This window comes from Lactuca sativa, chromosome 5, assembly GCF_002870075.4.
Source record: "Lactuca sativa cultivar Salinas chromosome 5, Lsat_Salinas_v11, whole genome shotgun sequence".
NCBI classification, from domain to species: Eukaryota; Viridiplantae; Streptophyta; class Magnoliopsida; order Asterales; family Asteraceae; genus Lactuca; species Lactuca sativa.
The window spans coordinates 332,139,328-332,160,671 of NC_056627.2; the positions used below are offsets into that span (position 1 = coordinate 332,139,328).

Sequence of the window (21,344 nt, forward strand, 5' to 3'; positions counted from 1 at the left end):
TTAAGTGTATTAAAAAAATATTTATACGGTTTCAAATAGAAAATTGTCAACATTGAACAAAATTGGAAAAAATGATGTTCGATTTGGAACAAAAAAACATAGTGTCAAAGTTGAAAGAAAAAATTAAACATAGTGTCAAAATCGAAAAAAAATGAAAACTTAGTGTTTTTTGTGAGAAAAAAATTCAATTTTGACACGTCAGCATATCATGTCAGCATGCCACGTCATCAAAACTGACACATCATCATGCCACGTCAGCATGTAACCTGGTTAACCAGTCAAGTGGTCAGAATTGTAACGAATTGGAAAACACAGTGTCAAAATTGACACAAAAAATAACACGGTGTCAAAATCGAATTTCTGTGTAAAAATAGTGTTTTTTGTGCCATTTACCCAATAAAAAAAATAAGTGAAATTATATCATGAAGATATGCTAACCCTGAAATGTCGATTTTTTTGAAGTCTGAAACCAACCAAACTAGTAATTTTTTCCCTTCTCAATAAGAATTAGAGGCCTCGAGGGCAAATATCGTACTCCCAAATAAAAAAAAGTTCCCCTGTTTGTTTGGGTACTATAACTGAATTTCTTCAAAGTTAAGGGGCTTCAGTGATAATTTCCTAAATTTTATTCAGACGTTAGGAGTGTTCATTGTTCAAGACCTCTCCGAAGGCAAAGGCATTTGCTTCTTGGCGCACCCAATGGAAATTGAAGAACACAAAAGCATATGGAAGTCGGAGGAGGAAGAATCATTGGTTTCGGCGGCGGTGGGCCGAGTTATGACAACCCTTCTTACTGCTCGACCTACTAAGCTCATCGACTCCATTTCTCGTCTTCAATCATCTCTCAACCCTCCTAATCCACTTGTTCGTGAGTTTTTATCTTTCTTGTGTTACCAGATTATTATCCCCTGGCTTTGTGATAAAAAAAAATTGTGGAATTCAAAATTTTAACACAAGTAGGTTAGTCATCTGCGATTATCGTAGGCAATGCTGATTGCTGAGTTCTGATTCGAATACTATGACTGTTTTATGTAGTTTCGTTGGAGAACTCGTTGCGGATTCTTCACAAATATGTTAGGGATGGAGCTGAAAATGAAGGGTCTCTGGATGAAATTATGATCCCCATGATTGAACATGTAATTACAATTGTTTGAATGCTATTGATCTTTCAATTTTGAAGTAAAACCAAACTCAATTGATAGAAATTATCGATGTTACATGGAAAAAAAAGATGTGTTTAACTTCTTTATTGTTTGGGGTCTCAGTCGTTAAGAAGTAAGGAGTCGAGAAACAAGAACCAGGAGTTGATTCTTCTCAATTGGCTCTTTCAAGATGAAGTTCTTTTTCAAGCTTTAGCAAGAAGCTTTTCTGACATTGTATTGAGGAAAGAAGACCATTATATTGCCTTAGGCTGGTGTATCCTTGCACGTCGTCTCATAGAGTATGAAGTGACTATGAGCAAGTTTTCAACAACTGGTAATGTCACAAAACCCTTTCTATCACCACCAATATATCATAAATGAAGAAAAAGTTGTTTACACGTTGTTTTCTTCTTCTTCTTCTTATTCTTGCAGGGATAAAGGAAAGGTACACTGGACTCTTGGAGACTTTTTGCACATGCAGCACACATCTATTGTCTCTAATCAACAGTGGGAGGTATAAAGTATAAACATATTTGCATTTTGCACTGCATCCTTCATTCCTTCTCAGATTTAGCTGGATTATCCAATGTTTATGGTTTGATGTTTGTTTTGTAGTACTTTGCAGGGTGGATTTGAGTTACCAACTCGTCTTTCAATGGCTGCTGCAGATTGTGTAATAGCCCTTAGTGTTGCATTAACAAGAAAGGATAAACCATCTGACACTTTAGAGAACATTAAAAAACCATCCAAACATCCACAGATATCAGTAGGAGCTATTGGTGTTCATAGAACAGCAAAGCCAATCAGTCCAGTTTCTGAATACACAAAGGATGTGGACAAAAGCTTGTTGCTTTGGAATCTTCTTGATCAGCTCATTCCACTTGTGCAGAGACTCCTTGCAGTATGTTCTCAACTTTTTATCACTTAATTTCCAGTAGTTGTCTCAATTTTGAGTTCTCTGTTGTGATTTATGTATAACTCAGTGGAGCAGGAAAAGTCGATCTTTGCATGCAAAAGGATTGGAAAGAGTTCTCAAATGGTTGCATGAGACAAAAGAGGATTATCATTCTTCTCAAGATCAGACAGGTAACTAACTGCTATCATCATCGTGAGTGAATTTACTTTCTTGCACCTGTTATCCTGATCATTCATCTCTTGGAAGACAGGTTCACAAAAGGTTAAAACGGGAATTTTGCTTCTCTCATCTTGTTGGAAACACTATGGGATTCTTTTGCATTTGGAAGATCATCGGCTTTCTAATCGTCATAAGGAATTGCTGGATCAATACTTGTCTGGAATTGAGGTTAGATATAACTCAAACTAGTCGAATGCAGTTAAGGTATTTACAAATATATGTTATTAGAAATAACCTTATTTTATAATATTATAAATATGAAGGTTTTTGAAAATAAAAAAGTTCATGTTTAACCTAGACAAACATCTATCAAACTAAACTTGTATTATACATATAGATGAAGTAATAACAAATCATGACACACATAGCACTTACTATTACTAAAGTTGTTTCAAACGGATGAAAATTTTATCATTTTAAATAAATATTTTTTGGCACATAAGTTACATTGGAAAATTCCTTATCTACCAAACAAAGTGTGTAATAATTAACTTGAAAAAACAGTATTCTCCTTTCTATATTTTTTATTACATCTCATAAACAATATCCATTGTCTACAATATTTTTGGATGTACAATACATTATGGTATAACTCTTGAGAACACTACATGAATAATATAATTACACACACCCTCAATGTAGAGTTTTTGGCTTATACAAATTGGCATATTCCAAAGTTGCATCTATCTCTTCATCCTTCAATATAAATACACACACTCCAAAAGTAGAGCTTTGTGTTTTCTTAAATCATTCCTTCCTCCATCTTGTTCTCCATACCCTAACAACCTCATCACCTATGTCAATTTGACAAATGAGTTACACAGTATTATGCAGGGAACTACACCACAGATCACATTGACAATAAAGAGAGTGGAATAGCAACCATAAATTTCTTCATAAATTGCTTATTACTTCTCTTAGGGCATTTTACTTCAAAGCAATTTGATACTGCAATGACAGAACACAGGCTGGATATTACTCGTGCTGTTACATCACAGGTATCTTTTTGAGCAATTATATTATTTCATATATATTTATTTATTGACTGTTATGTAGTTTATGTTATATTGTTATACTAATATATTGAGTTTTCTTCAGCTTTCTTCAGCTGATGATGATGTGATTGATGGTGCTATTTCAATTCTAAAAGCAATCATCTTTGGAACAAATCATCTTGCATTTGGACACAATCTTACAGACACTAAACAGATGAATTCCATGTTGCCTTTACTACTAAATCTTTTGGATGAACGTGATGCTACAGCCAAAGCTGTTGTAACATTAATTGCTGAATATTGTTCCATGTATGTTTTTTTAAGTTTTAAGTTTTTCTATCTTACCTCTTATAGCATTGTACTTTCAACTTTTTTCTTATTAGGTAGAATGTTGTAACATGAAGAAATGAAAGTACATTGCTATTTCTTGCTTTTTAGTTTTGACATATGTAATTATTTATCAGGAGCCCAGATAAATACTGCCTTGAAGAAATTCTAAAGCGTGTTGCTAGTGAAAATATTGCTCAAAGAAGGAATGCTTTAGATGTTCTTTCAGAAGTTATCCACATTTCATCACATTCAGAAGCTATACTTTCACATTCAGTTTGGTATGCAACATGCAATTATTACTAGTTTTTTTATTATTATTTTTTTTGGCTATTATTGATTCTTGAACAATTTTCATTCCCAAACATAATTAAATGTGTCAGGCAGGATATAGCAAACCATTTGCTTGATTGTCTCAAAGATGAAGAAGATATAATTCGTGCACATGCAACCAAACTACTAAAACTTATTGGTTAGTTTTTCTAATTTACTATTGTTTGTAAATTCATTATTATCATTAAAAAATTTCATTTTTTTTTTGTAGATCCTTCATTAACATTGCCTGCGTTAGTAAGTCTGGTTTACTCATCAGATGCAACATTACATTCATCTGTTGTTACCACATTACTTGACATACTCACACACAACAACCATAAACCAGAGGTTATCTTAATGCTGTTAGATTGTATGAGGTACTATTTTTGAGTGATTTAGCATTTAAAATAATAATAATAATTATAATAATTGTTGTTTCTATTTTTCATCATTTCCTTCTCCACAGCAATCTCAATGCAATCTCAGATCATCAGAAGGGAATAAAGGGGGATGCTGATAGAGTTTTCAAGTTGATACCAGAGTGGTCAAGATCTGTAAGATTAAATACCAAAATCCTTTCAAATGTTTTCTTCTATTATTGTTTTTATTATATTTCTGATCTATTTCAGGTCACGAATTGGAAATTATTGGTGGGACCATTAGTGGACAAGATGTTTGCTGAGTCATCAAATCCGATTATTGTGAAGTTTCTAAGTTATATAAGTGATCAGTTAGCAGGAGAAGCTCATTTAGTCTTCCAACAGATTCTGTTATATACAGAATCACAAACAGAGTATATAATTATATATCATCCTTAAGTATTCATATCATTATGTTATTTAATTCATTTCTTTAACCTTATTTCTTTTCTTGCAGAATTGATGAAAGCTTCTTGAGTGAACTTAACATATCCCCTACAGAAAATGATATAAAACTGCAACATTCTCTCTTTGATCGACTTTGTCCACTGCTTATCATACGCCTTCTTCCATTAAAAGTTTTCAACAACCTCAAATCCTCACTTGTTTATGGTGATCTTCTCAGCCAAAATAGTAAGCATTGTGTCTTTTAAAAAACTCTTTTAAGTTTTAACACATTCACTTTCTTCCCTATTTACCGTTGTGCCCTTCTCCAGATATTAGAATCGACATCAGCAACTCTCAGTGTATTGCAGCTCTCCTTCTCAAAAGGTAAAAAAAAAAACTGTCATCTTACTTTTGAACATCAAATGAGAAATAATCATTTTTAATAAAAGTAAACTGTTTCAGGGCATTCAACAAGCTTGAATTTGAAGATGTGAGAAAACTATCAGCTGAGCTCTGTGGGCGACTTCATCCCAATGTATATTGCACATATTTCTTTATTAAGTCGTTCTTTCTTCATTAAGTCAAAAAGAAACAAAGTTGCCATATGCTGTGTTGTGCAGGTTCTCTTTCCATTTGTTTCATCTGAACTAGAAAGTGCTACAAATGATCATGATATACTGAAGATAAAAGCCTCTCTCTTCTCAATTTGCACATCCCTAGTGGTTAAAATTAAATACATTTCCATCAATCTCTTTAAGTTTTCAACTTTTAATTCATTCATGTTGAAAATTTATTTTCCAATTTCTGTTTATTATGGGTGTAGGTTAGAGGCATGGAGTCAGTTAGTCATCCATGCATGATGTCCCAAATCAAAGAATCAATAGAAACTGTTCTTTTATGGCCATCCACAGATAAAGACGAAAGTAAGTATTTAACTTCCCTTTATTTATTACAAAACTTTTTAAATTCCTTTCAGTAAACATTTAATTATTTATTTCTATTTCAGTTTCAAAAGCACAACACGGATGTATCGATTGTCTTGCAATAGCCGTGTGTTCCGAGCTTCAAGATCCAAAGCTACCGAAAAATAACGACACCTGTACATTTCAAGCTTATGTTCTTGACCAGTTGACTTGTGAAGACCTAAAATTAATCTCCTCCAAAAATATGTCAAGAAATCAGATGCTGTCATTTCGATTATGCATGGCAAATGTCCTCATCAGTGCTTGTCAGAAGATTTCAGATTCTGGCAAGAAACCCTTTGCTTTCAAAACTCTCCCGCGAATTACTCGTTCTTTTGGTGTAAGCAAGTTGATCCTTCTTTCCTTTCTGAAAAAGACCTAAATGCCCTCCTCATAATTGGATAGATTGCTATTATTGGGTTTACTAATTCTAATGCCTAATTTTTATCAACAGAATGTGAAGGAGCCTGAGATCAGATCTGCATGCATCCAGGTTCTTTTCTCCATTGTGTACCATTTGAAATCCGTTGTGCTTCCGTTTTCTTCAGATCTTCTTAAAGTCTCCTTGGAATCTCTAAAGAATGGTTCCGAAATGGTATTTTTCACCTTAAATATCTTTTTACTATTTGAGTTATAAAAAAGATTGTTAAAATGAAAATTGGTTAAATGCAAGAAATAGCAATGGTTTTTTCATTATAGTATCCTATTTTATGACTATGTGAAAATGAAATATGGAGTAGGAAAGGATGGGTGGTGGGAAGTTACTTGCATCATTGATGGCAAGTGAGGAAGTGATTGTGCAAAGTATTTCAGAAGGGCTTTTGGAAGCAAGAACAATACTTTCAACTATATCTCAAACGGATACTTCATCAGGTGTTAGGCAATTGTGCACACAATTGCTTACATGTATCACTTCTCCTTAGATTTTCTTTAACTTTTGTTCAAGACACTCTACTTGTACATTTGCTTTTGTTGAAGATTATGGCTCTTAAAATGTAAATATAGAGAACATAGACCTTGAAAAATGTGGATATGTAGTTGTACAAAAATATTCTAAGTGCTTACATTATTTCTGATATGAAGTGGGGTGACTTGTCATTACAATGATGACGACTAATGGTTTTCGTGGAGGATGAGTTATGAAACTAATTAGGGACGATATTGTGAGATACTATCCTTATTGATGATTGCATTGACAGTTTGTTTAATGAAAAGACAAAAATACCCTTGCTTGAGGGGTACGTTTGTGTATAACAGCCAAAATCAGACGATGTTACTCTCAAAGACTAGACGTGTAATGAATTTAAACCATATGGACATTGAGGGTGGTGTTTGCAATAGTTGTCATTTTAGCGAAACTTTTTGTAAACCATACATAAATTTTAAAATCTTGTCTAATATATATTTTAACAGTTTTTTCTTTTTGAAGTGATCCTACAATTTATAAAAATAAAAAAGTTATAATTTAACAAATCTATCCTAATAAAAATTTAAAATTATTAATCAATTATTTTAAATAAATTATTAATTAAGAGATATTTTTATTAGTTATGTGAAATTATAATCGTTGATTTAAATAAATATGTAAAATTAATTTTTAATATGTATTAGACATTTTTTATTTGTGAATTAATGAAAACAATAATATAAAATTGAAAATTTAAATTTAAATTTAAAATAGAGAAAAAATATATTGACAAATAACATCACATTAATGAGGAGGTCTAATACATTTAAAATGGAGAAGTAATAGATTGACAAGTGGCAACACATTAATTAAGAGGTATAATATGATGACACAAGACAAAACAACTACTCTTTTATTAGTATAGGGAGATATATATATATATATATATATATATATATATATATATATATATATATATATATATATATATATATATATATATATAAAGTATTAAATACATGTAGTGTGATAATAAATGCATAGAATCTTAAAAAAATATATAAGATGTATTAAAATACATTGAATGCAATAATAAACTCAATGAATCTTAAAAAGAAAATAAAAAAAGTTCACAAAATAATTATTGTTGTATTCTCGATTGTATATGTAAATTCATTTCTATGTAAATTTGTGCTTTCTAATGTTACATGTTAAAAAACTAATTATTAAACAAATATAGAAAACACATATTTTGATGTATATTTCAATATATAATTCATATTTACAAGATCACCGTTTTAAGGTTCATAATTTTTTGTGGCACATTTATAAGTTAAAAAATCTTATTACTTAACATTTATCGATTAATTCTTCAGAGTTACCATATTTACTAAATGTAATTTCATTCAACAAATTAAAAAACTCAAAATTTTGGATTAACTTATTGTATGAGACATCACATATGTACTTTTATATTTGTAGACTAGGTTATAACCCGTGTAATACACGATTGACAAAATAAAAATAAAGCCTAAAAATCATAATAATTAATCATAACTTTGCAAAAAGTTTATTTAATACAACATTGAATGTTATTTGTAACTATATCATGGTTATTTTTAATCCATTTTTACTTATATTAAAATACCATTTCTATTAGAAATACATTGCTATAAAATGCTTTGAAAATGCAATTCTTGCAACATTTTCACCTTACTAAAACAATCCCATTTTGACCAAAATATGTTCGGTTTACACAATTTTTACCAAATGCCAACACAAGCCATATGTTTACAAATTTTACTTTGTCAAATTGTCTCATTTTGACAAGAATGTGCTCATTTTAGTCAATTGTACTTGATATAAAAATGTTCGTTTAAAATGCTATAAATTGCTTTAAAATGCTCTTTTTGCATGTAAATCAACGTTTTTAAAAAAAAACCATTGTCACCTTATGCCAAAACAACCATTTTTACCATTAAAAAGTAGAATGCCATAATAATTTGGAGAAAAAAATAAAGTACAATGCAATAATAATACTTTGCCGTTTATTATAATGTAGGATGCCATAATAATAATAAAAAAAGAACTCCATAATAATTTGGAAAACAGAATAAAGTAAAATGGTGCAATTAGGTAGGTTTCAAGATAATTCCGTAATAACAATAAAAAAAAATTAAAATATAATTGTCAAATTTATCAAAAAAAAAAGCATCAAAATGACTAAATTGACAAAAAAAAAGTGTCATAACTATCATTTTTTTGGAAAAAATCTCGTTCATTCATTCCCTGTTATACAACTTACTGGAATGCTCCCTCTCATAAATAAAAATATTTGAAGGATGGTCCCTGTTTAATTTTAAAAAAAAAAACATATGCAACATCCTCTTTAAAAATTACACTTCAATCATCCTGTAACATATGCAAAATGGATTAAGAGGAGGGGTAATAATGGAATTGTAACGTATGCAAAAATGGAGTAACAGGAGGGGTAATAACATAATTGTAATTCCTCCAAAAACACTTGAGTACATACACAAACATCAGCTCATTCAATAAGCAACGATATATTGTTATTATGGGGTCATGTTTATTGTATCATCCTACTATGATACTTATCATGAGGATTATAACATTCTACTTTCAAAATAATATCATTGTACTTTGAATCTAAGATGCTATAATTGAAAATCACCTACACAGATACAATAAAATACATGCACGAATAAGCAATTGATTCTATAAACATAAACATGTTATAATTTTATTAACGGTAAATAAAAAGGGAAAAATGAATAATGCAAGAACATGTAAAGATATAATAAAATTGAACAAAATTACTAACCTTATGTGGACCACCAATGATTATGTGTTTAACCTTATATGGACCCTGCATATTAGAAAGAGATGTGTGATGCCAAATTTAGCAAACTTAAGCAGAAAATGATTAACTAAAGGCTACTTTAGAGTGCATATCATAAGAACAACAAACATGTCAATATTTCAAAACCGAAATATACCCAAATAAATATACCATTATGATTCTGAATGGATGCAAGAGCTCGTGTATAAGGGTCACACCAATAAACTAAATATCTAAAACAATTTTATAAGCATAAGAGACTAACAGTAACAGTAAGTGATTGTGATTGTGTGTCAAAACGAAAAAAAAAAAAACAGCAAAACCTACACATATGGATATTTGAAGAATTTATTTTACCTTTTGACTGAGAGAGTGAATTCTCGGATTAATCATAGCAAGATGATTGTACCTGAAATAATTAAACCCAATGACTAATAACTTCAATCTTGTCTTCAAGAAACCAAAAGAAGCAAAAGATGGTCCAAATGCCAAAAGCAAATCAAGTATTCCAGTCAAAGAAGAGCAAATATACCTACAGTGTGGGTTTATGATTTTTTTTAATAGTGAAGCTTGGGTGATAGCAACAGTTGGGGATCTATGGTTTTCAAAGAGAGTAGCGGCGACGATGTCTAGGGTTTTCTTTGACGGTACATTGCTTATTAGAAAAAACTAAGATGAAAACGCTGATGACAAGGTTATGTTTTCTATCATGTTGAAGGGTGAGTGGCGACGAATATGTATGAAAATCAAATTGGATTTCCTTCAAGATTAATATATGTGTGAAAATTGAGAACCAGATCCTTAGATTGATGAGGTTTTTAAAGATGGTGGAGAGAATAGGGTTTATGGTGAGGGAGGATGGCGGTCTCAAATTTCGGTGATCAATGACTGATATCTCGGCCACAAATTGGAAAGTCTTATCAAATACCATACAAATCTGATTTCAAAATTAGGAGTGACAATTTCGGGAATTCAGTTAGACGATAGGAGCGGGAAAAATTCGATGGGGAGGCTTAGAGAATGCCACGTGGCAAAAATCTACTTATTTATTAGGTTAGGGGATCTTTTACCAAATAAGACATAATTAATATTGACTCATCATTTATATTAACTTTTAGCTAAAAAAAATGAATTTTCAGACCTTTTTACTATTTATTCAGATGACAAGGATTTTATCAATAAGTCTGTGCATCATTGAATTTGTACTTTTACAATTAGTGTCAATTTCATTTATAAGGTAAAAAGGTGAATATTTATGTGAATTTGATAATGCAAATAAATCATTTCATAGTTGACGCAAATACGTAAGCATAATTTCCACCATATGAAGATGATATGAGAAATGAAATGACTACTTGTAATTTCTTGATTAATAGAATGATTTAGTTTAAGTTATGAAAAACTATGATTAACGCTTCAAAGGTATGTTTTTTATTAAAAGTACTAACTAATTCCTCATTTCATGATTATAAAGATGATTTGGTTGCCAATGTGGGACTAGCCTCATTAATAGAGGCTTTGCATCTTAGATTGGAGGTCGCTGGTATTAATTCAGATTTTGGCGAACTCTACTAATTTGGTGGTACTAACTCCTGATCACTAATCGCTCTTTAAAAAATTATAGTGATTTGGTTGAAGTTATTGCAAACTATGGTTAAGACTTCAAGAATTTATTTTAAAAAATACCTAACAAATCACTATTTCAATTAAATCCTATTGAAATATATCATTTTAAAATTGGTGAATATTTAATCCTTAGTTTTTAATATATTTTTTTTTTCAAATCAACACGTGTTATACACGAGTTTTTAACGAAAATGCTTCATTAAGTTTTTCTTACATCCGGTCAAAATGCAAAGTCCTAAGATTAACAAAAAAAAACATAAGGTTAAGTGTTCAAACAACAATATTTTAGAACTAGCTTTTAGATATATGAAAATGAAAGGCCCGTGGTTTAAATGATAACAAGACAATTATTGATATTCTAGATGATCTTTATTCTTTTGATTCTATTTGTTTATTATTTGAATATTTCTATTTATTTCAAAATTTTATTTTAAAAAATTCTTAACATTTACACCTTAGATATTCTTTTTAATTCACACTTAGTGTATCAATAAAAATTAGACATTGTGGGTTAAGTCAACCCGACACCATATGTAAGAAAAAACAAAATAGCGATTCGCAAGTCGACTCGAATCAGATCTTAAACCAAATAACACATAATTTGAATCTTGAAGGGCTGATCAGGGCCGTCCACTTTATAACAAACAGCATTGAAGAAACCGACACCGACATCATCATCAATTCATCATCTATCAAAAATTAATTAATCGTTCCTCCCAATCCCATCGTCTCTGGATCTCTCCGACGTCGAAAATCGACGAATAAATGCTGCAGTTATTCTTCGCCGTGGCCTTCTCGGCGGTTCCACTGACGCTATATGTGCCGCCGATCAGGAGCCTCAGTCTTTTCGTCGGATCCTTCCAGCAGCTCGTCGGTCACATCACCGTCTACACCCTCCGCATCTGCCCTCGCTTACGCCTCGCCTTCTCTCGGATCGTCTCCCCTATCCTTCGCTCTCACTTCCGCGACAGGTAACAACGATGTTCCAAATTCCAATCCAAAATACTCCATGATTTTGCTCCAGTCGATCAAACTTATATTCAATTGCACTCTTCTCCTGTTTTTATTTTTGTTTTTTGTTTGTATAATTTCGTGAATTGAATTGCTCGTGTGAATATGTATATGAAAGAACAAATAAGCGATCCAACTAATTTTGTTCATTCAAGTGTATTTCCGGATGCGCAAGCATCATCTGCGAATATAATTGGATTCATGTGAATTTTATATCAAGAGCTTATGGATTTTTGTTAGTTTCTGATACCGATATCGCCTGTGGATATTTTTAGGGTTTGATTCCAAAGTCAAACATTTTCGCATATGCATAGAGAGCTATAATTAATATTACATGAAACTTTTGGATTATTGTTAGTTTCTGATTGTAGATATCGTCGTTCTTAGGGCTTGATGCCGAAATCAAATTATTGTTTCTGATGATTCATATCCTCTTTGTTAGGGCTTGATTCTGAGTTCAAACAGTGTAGATGTGCACACACATAAAAGGATTAACAGAAAAAAGTATTTTCTTCAAGAATAAAGTTCATCATCCAATTTCTATGAAGCATAAACGCACTGCAATTTCCAAAAAGCTGAAGTTTCATTGTATAATCTGTTTCCACTTTGAAGAAAAAGCTTTTGAACCTAAACCACCAAATGTCCGGTTGAAGATCTGTGATATAGTACGAAATTAGAGACCTAATGAGTATCCATTTTTTTAAAAACTCAAATGATTCATACTCTAAAGCAGAAGGGTTATTTTTTAAAGATCCCTCTTTCAACTCAAAGATTTGCAACATTAGGTTAGACATAATAAGTTTGATTCCTTTATCACTCGATCAACATCAAGACTAGCAAAATAATGAAATATTTGACCAAGGAAATAAAGGATAATAATGCTAAAAGTGCATAAATCAATCAAATATCCCAAAGTGAAAAAGATAATGTAGGAGTGCTTTTTTCAACGGTTAATCTGCTAGTATTTTTTTTTTGCTACATCAGTGTAATCTCTGATTTGTTCGTATCTTTATTATTATATTTTTTTTACATTTAAGAGGAAAGATTTGTCATGTCAATTTTTTTTATTCGAGAAAATCCATCAAATAACTAAATTGACGGGTGTGAATGAAGCAAATGACCATGAAAAACTGAATTTTATTAAATGACCATGACTTCCGTAGAAAGGGTTCTGCAAAAGGCCAAGCTCTCTGAGGAATTTGAATAGCACTGAGGAAATGAGGTGACAGGTGTATTTTTGTAAAATCACAAAAAAAAAAAAAAAGTTTGTATTGTAGGCTACGGAAGAAGGAAGGGGTTTGGGGGAGGTTTGTTGTGGAACGAAGACGGAAAAAGGAAGGGAGAATCGATCGATCGAAGAAACATGAATGAAGATGGTGAGGTGCAGAACAGTTCCTCAGAGCTGTTGTTGGACGACGAAGAACAGATCCGCAGAGGGCCTTTCTGCGGATCCATAGAGCCCTCTGTGAAATTGACATTTTTTTAATGCTTTTAGCTACCATTTCCTCAGAGGTGTACAAGAGCTCCACAGAGACATACGCATTTCTGCAGAGACATCTTCTATAGAACTATGTAAAACAATGATTTGTCTTTTTTCCCACGTGTCCGATTCCTTAGAGTTTCAGGCCTTCCGCAGAGCCCCCTCTCTACAAAAGTCACATTCATTTAATAAATTTTAGTTTTTCATGGTCATTTGCGTCATACACACTCCTCTGTTTGGTCATTTGATGAATATATTGTTTTAAACAACTAGTTTAAATAAAAAATAAAAATTTCATTAATTTAAAATAAAAATGCATAACGTTAAACTAAAACATAAGAAACATAATAAAAAATAGTAATTGATTGCATGTTATTTTTCGGACTTCTTGACAACTTTCAAAAACTCTAAATATATAAAAGGTTTATGTTTTCCGTCCGGAAAATTTTAAGAACTTGATATAAAATGATTGCATCATTTGCACGATCACTTTCATCACCTTTGTCATTTGGGTTTCAAGTTATTGAACAGGACGTTAAACTCCTTTCCACTTTGTTTGTGTACACCTATTTTGAGTAGATTCGATCTTTCTTCGGTAGTCACCTTGATGTCTTTTGTTGAGGAAATGGGTGCTAACATGTTCCTCAAAAAAATGACATCATTGTAGTTGTTGTCGACCGAAGGTTCCTTTGATGCCTCGACCCATGTACTAGTCAAAGTCGTCTCTTTTATCAAGATTCAAACTATAATCAAGGACTTCCCTATCTTAATGGAATTGGATTGAGAGTTTGAAGAAGACATTTTGCAAAGATACAATCGAAGGAAATAAGATGAATGTTAATGGTTTTGAGAGTGGTAAAATTGGTATTAGTTATTGGTATTTATTTTGTAAAAAAATATTGGTAAAAAGTTGAATTTTATGTTAAAAAATCAGCCAAAAAAGAATAAAGAGGAAAGATTATGTGGTTAAATTATGTCGAGTAGGAGACCTAAACTTGACATATCGAGTTATCGGGTGGTGTAGGTTGAGCCACATTATATGTTAATAGTCATGTCGTGCCACTCCATGTAGTCGTAAAAATTCCTTTCCTTTTAGGATTTATTCCATAAAAGACCATATATTTTGTCTTTTTCAGTTTTAGGCTTGATTTTTTTTTTCAAAATAAACTCAACTTTAACTTATTCTTTATTATTTTATTAATGGATACAGTTACTAATAGGTAACTCTAACTTACGTGCTGACTAAACTTATATATGAATTTGTAACGAAGGATCTTGGCCCTCTTAACTATTTTCTCGGTGTTATCGTTTCATGCCATATGAGTGGATTGTTTTTATATTAGAAGAAATATGATTTGGAAATAGTGGAACGAGTTGGAATGTCATCTTGCAAACCCTACTCCCACTCTCATCGATACAAAGGAAAAGTTAGTACCAATAATGGACAACCTTACTCCAACCTCACTTTATATCGCAGCCTTGTTGTAGCGCTTCAATACATCACCTTCACTTCGATGAATATCTTATATGCAGTTTAGAAGATATACTTATGCATGTATGTACCTCGTGAATCCCATATGGTAGCTTTAAATCATGTATAGCAAGATCCTCTTGATTATGGTGATACACTCTATAATACGCCAAGTCAACATAGTGTATGCGGTAAGACATGTGGAAGGAGTATTATAGAGTGTAAGACCAATAAAAGGACATTGCACATATCATGATACACTCTTTAAAGCTACCATATGGAATTCACGAGGTGCTTACACATGGAACCAAATATGTTAACATAATCTACTTTTATGTGTAATCACATATGATTATATATTAAAGTAAAATATAATCACATATGATTATATATAAAAGTAAAATATATTTACATGTGATTATATATAATAAAAATGATGTATTCATATTTGAATCAATATATATTTACATGCGAATCTTACGGGGTATATTAAAAATATATATATACATTAGCTCTTTGATTAAATATTTCGTAGGGCCATATTTCTATACAACTTAAGATTCACATCTGAATATATCATGTAAGATTCACATATGATTATATATAAAAATATATGTATTCACATGTGATTAAATGAGAATACAGGGCAATTAAATATTTGTATTCATATGTACAAAAAATATTTACATGTTAATGTATGTATATTACATATAAACATACTATATATCATTTAATATCCATATGTGAATATATATATATATATATATATATATATATATATATATATATATATATCATTTAAATACACATGCCAATATATTATACCTTTCTATGTAATCATATGTGATTATACCGCATAAGATTCATATGTGAATATGGCGTGTTATAGAAACAAAGCTCAATGGAGCATTTTATGAAACAATTAAAATACACATAACTAAAACACAAGTTAACTTATATAATTGTGGCAAAACATTTATATTATAATAAAAGAGGGAATCATTGAAGACATAAACTATACAAACCCAGTCAACTTAATTCAAATCCTATATTATTCCTGTAGATCGAGATCGAAACTTGTGAATCTTTTGATGACAAACCACATTGTAAACATTGAATTGTTTGAAACATGATGAGGTTGTGAAAATTGTTTCATGTTGATTAAAAATGATTGATTCACTTAAATACACAAATAAATGCCTCGTTATTGAATGTTGTTTAACTTTGATGAATGTTTAATTACTAATCGATATTACATGATATTATGGATATTCAATTGGAGATGTATGAATGATTGATGAATGTTTATTGATTATTCATGAAGATTAGAGATAGCCTAAGGAGATGTGATATTGATTAGTAATTAAAAATTCATCAAAGTTAAACAACATTCAATGTTTTATACATATATATATATATATATATATATTACATGCCTCGTTATTGAATGTTGTTTAACTTTGATGAATGTTTAATTACTAATCAATATCACATCTCCTTAGGCTATCTCTAATCTTCATGAATAATCAATAAACATTCATCAATCATTCATACATCTCAAATTGAATATCCATTCATCAATCATTCATATATATATATATATATATATATATATATATATATATATATATATATATATATATATATATATATATATTACATGAAGATTAGAGATAGCCTAAGGATATGCGAAGATATGATCAATTATTTAGGATCGGTATGATAAATGAAGATCCAATATTGTTTTTTTTATATATTTTCTTGCTTTAGTTAAGGCACATTTACATATTTTCTCTTTCTTTTACTTATCATTATAATTTCTAACACATAAAATAAGTAGTTAGGATTCATTCTTACATTCTCAACCTATTTTTCATTATCGTTTGAATCTTCCCATATATATATATATATATATATATATATATATATATATATATATATATATATATATATATATATATATATATATATATATATATATATATATATATAAAAGGAGGATCAAAGAAGAACAAATATAGAATCAAGAGAACGTGATAACATGGTTTAATCACACGTGAGTAGTTTACGCATGTGATTACATATAATAAAAAAATTATAAAAAATAATAGAATTCATACTTTTATAAAACAATATTATATTAATATTAATATTAATTTATAAAGGATTAAAAAATAAAATTTTTAATATACTCGAAAAAAACATTCGATAAAAATAACATTCAAAAATGGATGGTTAGTATTCGTTTTCGTATTATCGATTTCATAATTGTTCGTCTCCGAACCTAATTACACACACACACACACACACACACATATATATATATATATATATATATATATATATATATATATATATATAGAGAGAGAGAGAGAGAGAGAGAGAGAGAGGGGGAGGGAGGAGGGAGGGAAGGTTATGATTAAATATGAATTGTAAGTATAGTATTAATGTATGACCAAATTGTATCAATTATATTAAAATAATTGAAAGTTAGGGTCAACAATGACATGATAGTAATTAAACGAGAAATTTTTTATTACTTTCTATATTGAATCCAGGAGAAGGATACATTGGACGTTTTGATTTTAAACAAGTTAGGAAGGGAGGATTTTAAGGATATTTGTTCGACTAATTCTTCTTATCACGTTTTAATCATTTTCGATTCAATTTCAATCATATTTTAATTAAATTCAATTACAAAAAGCATTCTTAAAGAATGTAGTGTTTTTAAAGAATTTGCAACATTCACTTTTACTTTCATTTATTTAATTTCAATTGCACAGAGCATTCAATTCCATACAACTCTTTAAGAATACATAAATATATTATAACATAGTTTTAAAGAATATGTAATATTCTTTTTACACAATACTCATAAAATGTAAGTAAATTACATAAAATACATTCTTTGATGATAAAATATAAAACTTGTTTAAGAAATTTCAACCGAATACATTTTACAATTCTTGAAGAATTCAAACATTCTTGAAAAATGCTTAAATAAAAATTAACATGAAAGTGTGAAGAATTCAAGTATTGTTAAAGAACTGAAGAATACAAATCAATTTGCATGTTTGTAACACCATAACTTTTTATACAACCGAAAAATTCTTGAAGAATTCAAGCATTCTCGAAGAATGTTTGACGAGTTCAGCCCCTTTATTGACACTTCTACCCTTATTCCTCTATTTCTTTCTATTGTGTGTGTGTGTGTGTTCCGACATATACAAGAACTAATGAACATCTTCCTTCCTTTCCCCTATATGTTTCTGATCATCAATCCTAAATTTCTCACCATAAGTCAAAAGGACAATGTTAAATAACAACCCATGTATGATAAAACAAAAGACAGAACCAAAGTTTTTTCTTGGTAAAAGGTTAGAACTCATCATTTTTCAGCCTCTGGTAAAAGTATTGATACAATAACTTGAGAAATGATCAATGTTCATGATGAAAAATTCTTATCGTAAAAAAGTAATTAAATTATATATGTTGATAAAATGACCAATGTTCTTGATGGAAAAGATTAGATATGATAAGTAGCGTAACCAATCAACATTACAAATCTTACTTTTAGACTTAATCCAATAAAAAAGAAGAAAAGTTTGATTGCATCAAACAACTAGACACTTAAACCAATCAAACATTTATATGTATTGGTAGTTTGGTACACTAACAAAACTAATCAAACATTTATGGGTTTTAAATGATATCTGGGGGATCATGGTTCAGTAATATTGAAAATTCTTCTCAATTATAACATTGTACTTTGAAAATACAATGCTATATTTAGGATGCATTTTCTTTCTTGCACATATAAACATCTAGACGCACACACATACAACCACGCACAAACTATGATCTGCTTATTTTACACACAAACAACAACATACATACACTAGTAGAAGATATTGCATATAAATTGATTAACTAGAATTTTTTAGTTCGTTGTGAACGTATGGTGAAACCATGAAAATGTTGTAAGGCAAAAGAACACGCTTCCGACCACATATGTTTTAGTGTTAAAAATTTTATAAATTTTATAAAAAAAAATAAAAATATTAAAACCAATATTTATTAGTAGTTACTGAAACTTTTAATTTAAAAACTGACAAATAAGTTAAAAAATAAGCAAAAAAAAAATCACCATCCATATGTAATATTCTACATATTCTCACATCATTTGTATAGAATACTACTCATAAATATATATTGTGTTAAAAGATGTAGACTATTCCACATGATATATATATATATATATATATATATATATATATATATATATATATATATATATATATATATATAATGTTAGAGTAGGGTGAACATTTGGACCAGACCGTTTTTTTGGAGCCCCGAACCGGTTCTTGGTTCTAGGATTTAAGAAAAACCGGTATGCTCCGACCGTATCAAGTAAAAACAGGTTTTGACTGGCTTATTTTTCTTTAAAAAAATCGTATTCTGTGAAATTTTTTAAACAAACATATTTCATTCGTTGCGAGTTTTTCCAACGTGTAATTTAGAGTTTGTAGATGATTTTAGACTATACTTTTCTTGTTTTTGGTGTTATGTTCAATAAATTACAATCTTTCAAATATGAGATATCAAAGCTGAAATATTTCAGCAAGAAATTTAAACTTTTGTATTCTGTGAAATTCTTTAAACACGCGTATCTCATTCGTTTTATGTCGGATTGACATGCGGTTTTCTCCAACGTGTAATTTAGAGTTTGTAGGTGAATTTAGACTATACTTTTGTTGTTTTTGGTGTTATATTTAATGAGGTACAATCCTTCAAAGATGAGATATCAAAGCAAAAAAAATTCAACGTTTCGGCAATAAATTTAAACTTTTGTATTTTGTGAAATTCTTTAAACAAACATATCTCATTCATTTTAAATCGGATTGACATGTGGTTTTTTTTTCCAAAGTGTAATTTAGAGTTTGTAGATTTTTTTAGACTAGAATTTTATTGTTTTTGGTGTTATATTCAATGAGTTACAATCCTTCAAAAATGAGATATCAAAGCTGAAATATTTCAGCTTTTCAACAAGAAATTTGAACTTTTGTATTTTGTGAAATTCTTTAAACCAGCATATCTCATTTATTTTAAATCGGATTGACATACAGTTTTTTCCAATGTGTAATTTAAAGTTTGTAGATGATTTTAGACTATAATTTTGTTGTTTTTGATGTTATATTCAATGAGTTACAATACTTCAAACAAATGATATAAAATATAAACAATCAAAGTTTAACTAGTCAAATGGCACAAAAACGGAAACGTATTCATTTTTACGAGTTGTATCGTATCAAACCCAAAAAAATATTCATTTTAATGAGTTGTAACGTATCGAACCCAACAACATATTCGTTTTAAAGAGTTGTAGCAAACCCAAAAACACGTTTTAACAAATTGTATTGTATGCAAGTAAAGTAGTACCGGTCCAAATGGGTCTAAAAACCGGAAAACCCGGACCTGGACCCGGTAAGTCTCATCCGGAACGGTCCACGGTCCACAATATTCCCTTAAACCGGTCCGGTCCAAGAATTGGTCTGGTCCAAATGCTCACCCCTATGTTAGAGTATGTAGAATATAACCTATAGGCACTGATTTTTTTTGTTTTTTTTTATTACTTTTTTAAATAAAACTTTTTGAAAATTATAAATAAACATTTTTTTATTTTTCATTTTTTCGGTTTCTTTTACATCCAAAATGTGTGATCATAAATTCACCCACCTCACAAAACTCACTAGTCTCACTAGTTCATATGACTGTTGATTGTGCTCATGAACAGTTATACAAAAAACCAAAAAAAAAAAGTCGTCAAATCTTTTTTTTAGCATAGATATGTTTGTAGGATGTTAACAATCGATTAAATTAGGTCAATCACATCATCAAGAGGACGATTGATGATAACACTGTTAACTAGCTAAAGTGATATAGAAGAACAATGTATCTGAGTGATTGAGCGTGTGTGTCTGATGTATATGTAACAAATCCAAATAATTGATACTTGCGAGAAGCACGACGATTACATGGTATCAACAAAACTCTACTTATTGCATTTAAATTATGGAATCCTACAACTGCATTAAGAATTCAAACAAAAAAATCAGCATGGGTATTGAATACAGGAGAAAGTAGAAAGAGAATAAATTAAATGAACCCTTTTTTTACAATATTGGCATCCGACAATTGAGAAGTATGAATGTAGTTAGAGACGAAGTAACGTAAGATTCTGATTCTATTATTGTACCGAAAACCAAATCCTCAACCACGGTTGATTGATTGATAGATCTGT

General features: G+C 30.1%; 1 protein-coding gene and 2 long non-coding RNA genes across 5 annotated transcripts; 2 read left to right on the forward strand and 1 right to left on the reverse strand.

Annotated features, from left to right (window-relative positions):
- The first annotated feature begins 643 nt into the window (after positions 1-643).
- Positions 644-6,760, forward strand: LOC111901348 (uncharacterized). Of its 3 annotated transcripts, none has more exons than XM_023897209.2 (22): positions 644-868; positions 1,036-1,136; positions 1,266-1,476; positions 1,575-1,656; positions 1,758-2,043; positions 2,126-2,228; positions 2,309-2,445; positions 3,102-3,275; positions 3,376-3,581; positions 3,737-3,880; positions 3,983-4,071; positions 4,144-4,291; positions 4,381-4,468; positions 4,544-4,707; positions 4,791-4,966; positions 5,050-5,104; positions 5,183-5,255; positions 5,341-5,442; positions 5,544-5,643; positions 5,727-6,022; positions 6,137-6,277; positions 6,423-6,760. In XM_023897209.2, the coding sequence occupies exons 1-22, from the start codon at positions 700-702 to the stop codon at positions 6,603-6,605; spliced, it is 3,228 nt and encodes a 1,075-aa protein (XP_023752977.1). In that variant the 5' UTR covers positions 644-699; the 3' UTR covers positions 6,606-6,760. The 3 variants fall into 3 exon arrangements, with proteins under 3 accessions (XP_023752977.1, XP_023752983.1, XP_023752989.1); XM_023897215.3 differs by having other exon boundaries at positions 725-864; XM_023897221.3 differs by lacking the exons at positions 644-868; positions 1,036-1,136 and having other exon boundaries at positions 1,338-1,476; positions 1,768-2,043.
- A 2,247-nt stretch (positions 6,761-9,007) lies between these two features.
- On the reverse strand, positions 9,008-10,447 carry LOC111901369 (uncharacterized). Its single transcript, XR_002853494.3, has 4 exons — positions 9,985-10,447; positions 9,810-9,861; positions 9,435-9,479; positions 9,008-9,284 (listed from the first exon to the last, which is right to left on the reverse strand). It is a non-coding gene; the product is annotated as an uncharacterized LOC111901369 (long non-coding RNA).
- Positions 10,448-11,606: 1,159 nt separating this feature from the next.
- On the forward strand, positions 11,607-12,859 carry LOC122194520 (uncharacterized). Its single transcript, XR_006183506.2, has 2 exons — positions 11,607-12,049; positions 12,532-12,859. It is a non-coding gene; the product is annotated as an uncharacterized LOC122194520 (long non-coding RNA).
- The last annotated feature ends 8,485 nt before the right edge of the window (positions 12,860-21,344 follow it).

Coding starts and splice junctions, on each gene's coding strand:
- LOC111901348 (XM_023897209.2), top strand. CDS start 700: ATGGAAATTGAAGAACACAAAAGCATATGGAAGTCGGAGGAGGAAGAA. Junction 4,469..4,543: donor TACCAGAGTGGTCAAGATCT/GTAAGATTAAAT, acceptor GATCTATTTCAG/GTCACGAATTGGAAATTATT. Junction 5,644..5,726: donor ATCCACAGATAAAGACGAAA/GTAAGTATTTAA, acceptor TTTCTATTTCAG/TTTCAAAAGCACAACACGGA.